Source organism: Zootoca vivipara, chromosome 4 (genome assembly GCF_965207765.1).
Source record: "Zootoca vivipara chromosome 4, rZooViv2.hap1.1, whole genome shotgun sequence".
NCBI classification, from domain to species: domain Eukaryota; kingdom Metazoa; phylum Chordata; class Lepidosauria; order Squamata; family Lacertidae; genus Zootoca; species Zootoca vivipara.
The window spans coordinates 70362594-70368828 of record NC_142587.1 but is presented as its reverse complement, the minus strand read 5'-3'; the positions used below and the strand labels follow the sequence as shown (position 1 = coordinate 70368828).

The 6235-nt window shown below is 47.6% G+C and overlaps 1 protein-coding gene across 1 annotated transcript in view; it reads left to right on the top strand.

Moving 5' to 3' along the window:
* Positions 1-4073: 4073 nt before the first annotated feature.
* The window catches only part of ZPLD1 (zona pellucida like domain containing 1), a 90771-nt gene continuing 88609 nt past the window's right edge, over positions 4074-6235 (top strand). Inside the window, exon 1 of the mRNA XM_088668997.1 lies at positions 4074-4584. Within this exon, the coding sequence (XP_088525123.1) occupies positions 4074-4584 (511 nt within the window). The remainder of the gene's footprint in view (positions 4585-6235) is intronic.

Genomic DNA, 6235 nt, shown 5'->3' with positions numbered 1-6235 from the left:
TATCTTTGGGTGGAGTCAACTGAAAAAAGATTGTGGGAATGAATGAAATGAATACTACCAATCCCGGGGACCTGTGACACCACATTGCCAAAGTAAAAAACAAACAAACAAAAAACATTCCCCTCTTGCATAATGGAAAACCAAAGTTGAAGGTGGTTTAGCAAATGACTTAGTCATAATGAATAGGCTGTTTCACTGAGTCACATAAATCTACACCCTATCTAGCCCAATCCCCTGCCCGTAAGATAGAATCACTGGCACCCAACTCCATCTTCTCAGTCTAGACCTCAGTGTGGCACATCCACAGAATGGGCACATCAGAAAAAGAGGCATTCACAGATAATAGCTCTAGAAATCTATCACCTGGTAGGTGTACTGAATACATGTTTAATATATTTCTCAGCAGGGGCGTATCCAGGATCAAAACTAGGGGGGGGGGCAAGGCAAGCCATGGTCATTCAGGGGCGGGGCCAAGGCACGGGAGGGGAGGGGCCATGGCGTGGGAATGTGGCTGGGGCTACAGGGCCAGCGGGCCCGCAGCGGCCACCTTGTGCTTCTTGAGGAGCCTGGCAGCTGCAGACATCAAAGTCAGGGGCCCCACGGCCCCCCACCATTAAACCCTGGCTGCTCCGCCCAAGCCCCGACCTCTCCCCTCCCCAAATTGCCCCCTCCATAAGGAAACACCCCACAACTTAAACCCTTCCTTCCTAGTGCACGGTGCCCCCCTCCAAAGTCCAAGCACCCCTGCTGCCCCCTGGGGGGAACCCTCCCCAATTAACCCCTTCCTCCCCACTCCCAAGTCCTGACCCCCTCAAGGAGACCCTCAACCAACTGACCCCCTCTAGACACTCGCGCCCCTTACCGAGCCGGGGATGGGGTGGGGTGTCTGCCACCCGGCAAATGCAGTCCCTCCTGTGACTGCCTTCGCCCGCCCGTCCCCTTCAGCGAGCCCGGCCGGGAGGAGGAGGAGGAGCTGCCTGCGTTTTACCTTCACGGTGCAGGGGCTCTGGCTTGCCTTCAGCCACCGCACGACAGCGCTGGCTGCCACCTCATCCTGCAGCAACAGCTCCAAAACAGCCGCCATGCCCACCTCTCTCCTCCTCTAGAACTACCATGCCTGTAGAGGGCGTGCGTGCAAGGAGTGTGGGTCCACCCCTCGCCACTGTCCGAAAAGCCGCCAAAAAGCCCTTTAAAAAAGAATAGAAGCAAACAAACAAACAAACAAAAAACAAACAAAACAAAACCCACCCACGGGGGACGTGTTCTATTTCCCTTCTTACTCCAGGTTAGAGCGCAGCACGTGGAGGATGGGTGGGGAAAGAGAGAGGAGGCAGGTGGGTGGGCAGTGGCACTGATAGAACGCCAGGCGTGGGGGCCGTGAGTGAGAGCCAGTGCGCGCCCCTCCCAGGGAAGGCGGGATTAGTGCAACCACCCAGGCAGCAAGAAGCGCGCGTGCGCACCCGCCCTGCCCTGGGTCCCTCAGAACCGCCAGTCTCTGGGAAAGTGGGCGTGGCTTTAGAACTCTTAGGCAGTATAGGTTGCCGCCCGGCAGGGCTTCCCATTGGGAGGCGCCAAGGCTTTAGTGGGTGGGGTTTGGCACAAATGTAGGCAGGGCGGGCTGAGAGGAGAAGCCGCCGCCGAGGAGCCGAGGCACCAGCAGCGTTTCCTCCCCCCTTCCGTGTCAACAAGCAGGGCACCTGCGCCGGGGGTTTGCACGTCTTTTCCTGCGCGATATTTGCTTCCTGAGTCGGGCCTGTGGTTTGGCCTTCTAGGGGGGGGCAGCTGCCCCCTTCTGCCCCCCTGACTACGCCCATGTTTCTCAGTGTTGTTTAGATTTGCTTTGATCTGCTAGCCATCATCCAATACAGGTCTGATGAACTCCCCAGAAGCATCGGTCTCTCCCTTTGATGGCATACCTGCACATATTGGCAGTCTACCTCCTACATGGCAGTTCGTCAACCTACATGGAAGTATCACACAAACAGACTTTCCTGTAACAACCCACACCAGCACATGAAAATGCTGTTTTGCAAATCCACCCAGAATTGTTGTTCTGCATACTTGGTCGGCTAATGACTGCATTGTTATGGTTAACTGGCGAAGCTTTGTATAGTTTTAGACCTTTTAATACTCCAGATTAATTGAGGTGCTTAATTAAAACCAAGCAAAGGAGTATGTCTCTTCAATCCCTTGCTTAGCTGGAAGCAGAGCATATCTTGGAACAAGCCCAACAGGTGAAGCAAGTGGCATAGATTATATAATTGCTTTGTAGGTGGGTATTCCGGTAAGAGTTGCCCATACTTGCTGCCAGCACATTTACAAAAAGAACTAATCAGATTACATGCTCTGAATGCCAAGGTATGTGTACCAAGAAGGTATTTACCTATCACACATTGTACCTACGGAAGTGCTCCACTGTGTATGATTTACTAATCCAAAGCAATAATACTTGAAGGGTATGAATGGTCTAATTGAACATACTATAAAGGTCGATGGGGTGGGGCGTTTTGGAAAATGGCATAAACAAAGTCCTGCTCTGGAAGCAAACGTTTCTTTTGCTTTTGTAGAGAAGAGGGCAAAAGGCTCCTGACAGATAATAATATAACGGGAAGCAACCCTGTGTGTAATTAGCAAAGCAGATCAGGCAAAACTATGAGGAATGTTGAATGCTGTTTTGCTTTGGAAGTGAGTGACAAAGGTCAATGGACAAAAGGTCAATTTCAGGGGTGTAGCGGAAAAGGGATTCGGGGAAGTGGAGCTCTGGTACTTTCTTCAAAGCAGGAGCTACGTCGTCTGCAGGAGTGGTATTTGCCAGTGGTGTTGCAGGGCAGGTCTTGCCTAGGCTGGCATATGATCCTTTTGGAAGGAAGGCTAGGCTAGCCTTCAGCAGAGATTAGGGATAGGGGGCGGGGAATCAGCTCTGTTCACTTTTAAACCTATGCAATCCACACATCCAGAAACAGCAGGGGAACCAAAATACAGCTACCTGTCAAAGTTCACACTTATCTGGATTTTCTGATGCAGTTCTCCAGCTAAGTAATGTGTAAATTGCATGTGCTGCGGTGAAGCTTGCATAGACATTTGAGAAGGGCTGAGGCTCAGAGTCCCTCCAAGTAACATATTCATTGAGCATTTCTCGAGCCTTTGTTTTAGGGTGGTTTATATAACAATAACAATAATTGTAATATAATATAATAATAGTTGGCTCCTGCCAACCTAGCAGTTTGAAAGCACAACAAAGTGCAAGTAGATAAATAGGTACCACTCCGGCAGGAAGGTAAATGGCATTTCCATGCGCTGCTCTGGTTCGCCAGAAGCGGCTTAGTCATGCTGACCACATGACCCAGAAGCTGTACGCCGGCTCCCTCGGCCAGTAAAGCGAGATGAGCACTGCAACCCCAGAGTCATTTGCAACTGGACCTAACGGTCAGTGGTCCTTTTACCTTTATATTACAATAAACATTCATCCTGCATCTATCCCGATTTGCTTGCAGGGTGTTTAAATGTCTTCCTATTCACCCCACACTTTGCATTTCCCAATTACTTTACAAACTGCAAAAAGTCTTTATATATATATATATATATATATATATATATATATATATATATATGGATATTTGTGTGGGCTAGGGTGACAGAGCACTTTAATCCCACTTCAAATACACAAACCTAAAGTTCTGATGTGTGCTTGAATCCCTCCTGCAAAATACTGATATTATAGAGGCGGCTTCAGAGTAGAGCAGATATTTATTTGCTTGCAAAAAGTGCCACATTTAACCCCTGCCATCTCCACACATGGAGGGTCAGATCCTGTCTGAAACTCGAATGGTTGCCAATCAGTGTAGACAATACTGAGCTTGATGAACCAATGCTGAGCTTAAAGGCTGAATAATAAAATGTAATATTACTTACATACCCCCCACTTGGAGGCCTGAAACAACAAAACGCAAGTGAAGCTTTGGCAGTCAGAAAACCATTCCTTTCTAGAAACAGAAAAATGAACCCAGCAATAGTGCCTCCACATTAATGTAAGCTTAGAAATGCATGGTTGTTTTCCTATTATAATTACAAAGATGGAACTGTTGCAAGAGCTTTTGGAAATAGCGGGGGTAGCTAGTTTTTTTACTCTCCTCATTGATCTAATAAAGGCAGGTGGAGTTTGCACACCCTCTGGTGGATGGCTGAGAGCAAGGAAGACAGAGCAGTGCATATTAGGAGGAGGAGGAGAGGCTGGAGGCCTGGATATAGTACTTGAAATAGCATTAGCCACCCTGACTGATGAGCTTTATTGTGAAAAAGATGGAGGGAGTGTGACCGTATTGATTCGCCTTGATTTCTCAGCTGTGTTTGATGCCATTGAGTGCAGTATCCTCCTGGAGAGGCACTGTGGATTAGGAGCAGGAGACACTATACTGCAGTGGTTCTGCTCTGACCTACACAGCTGCTACCGGAGAGTTAGTGCCGCAGGGTCTTCAAGTTCCAGAAATCTAGCAGAATGTAGTGGAAGTTCAGCCCTCATTTCTGCGCTAATCCCTTCCAGGAAAAGACCCCCTGGCAATCCCATTCGCTCAGAAAATCATGGGGGTAAAGTGGCACAATTTGGGGTGGTATATGCGGTTCTTTCCTGCCGTTTGCAAGGGTAAATCATGGGGGAACAGAAGCACACCTGGGTGGAAAGGGTGAGAGTGTAGTGATGCGAAGCAAAGGCCTCCTGACACAAAACACTTTTGAGCAGGTGTCTGAAACACAGTCGGGATGGTGCCTGTCTTAACTTCTTGTGGAGGCAGTTCTCAGTGTTGGTCCCACAGCACTGATAGCATGACTCCTTGGTGGCATGAGCCATGCTTCCGGCACATAGCAAAACACTAATAATGTGCCCTCGATGAGTTTGGGTGTACAGGGCAAAAGTGTCCTTAAGGTATCCTGGGCCAAAGGCACTTAGGGCTTTGTACAATAACCTTGAACCTGCCCCAATAGCAGATAGGTAGCCAGTGCAGGTCTTTTAACACCGATGTCACAGATTGGTAGCAGTCCGTTTCCATCACCCGTCCGTCACCCGTCCCATCCTTCTGCATGAGCTGAAGCTTCCAGACCAGAGATAAGGACGGTCCCACACAGAGCACATTGGAACAACCAGTCTTGAGGTTACCAATGCATGAACTACCATCAGGGCTGGATTAAGACCTTTAGAGGCCCTGAGGACTTAAAGGTTTTGGTGCTCCAATATATATCTAACTCAAAATATAAATAATAATAAACTAAAATAAAATTTTATTTTTCCAAAATGAAACAAAACCTACAGTAAGAGGGGAAATAATGTTTATTTTTTCTATATTTGTATCAATACTGTTTACTTTTGCTCAGCTGCACCATATGGCCGATGGTAAACCAGGCAATGGAAAAATTCTGTGGTCCCCCCCCCCCCCCTTCCCTAGACGCCCTAAGCAAGCACATGCTTATTTTGCTTAATGGTTAATCCAGCCCTGACTACAGTGGTCAGGTTATCCCTATCTGGGAATCTGCCCAATCTGACATACCAGTTGAAGCTGATAAAAGGCACTCCTAGCCACAGATGCCACATGAGGCTCAAGTGACAACAGGAATAACCCCAAACTACCTATCTGCTCCCTCAGAGGGAGTGCAACTGCATCAGAAGTCAGGCAACTTATCTCTCAGATACAAAATGCGCCCACCCACAAGGCCTCTGTCTTTCTAGGTTTCCAATTTGGCCCTCATTCAATCCATTTTTGTATGTTATTTCACCAACATATGCCTATATTACCCTAGTACATGTATTTTTGCACACATTGCCTGGCTGGAGGACTACACTGCAGAATCTGGAGAAGAGTGAATTTGAGACATGATTGGGTTTCAGTTTGCATATTGTTTTGGAAAGTGTGATTTAGGCCGGTTCACCTTGAAATGAGAACTGAATTCCCCACTTGGTTCACCAGCCATGACAATTCCTGGACTGGGATGAGGGATTAGAGATGAGTTTGTTTATACTTGAATGAGAAAGTACCTAAGTCAAGGGAACAGTATCAGGAACTGAAAGAAATTATTCAGAATGGGATTGATAATGAAAAATCAATTCCTGATGACAAAATGCAAGAACACATAGAAGAGGAAGAAGGAAATGCCCAACAAGGAGAAAAGAATGACCAGGACTTTCATGATAGTTCTGATCTTTTTAAACTGGAAGAACAAGAACCGGAACTGATTTTATGGGAAATGT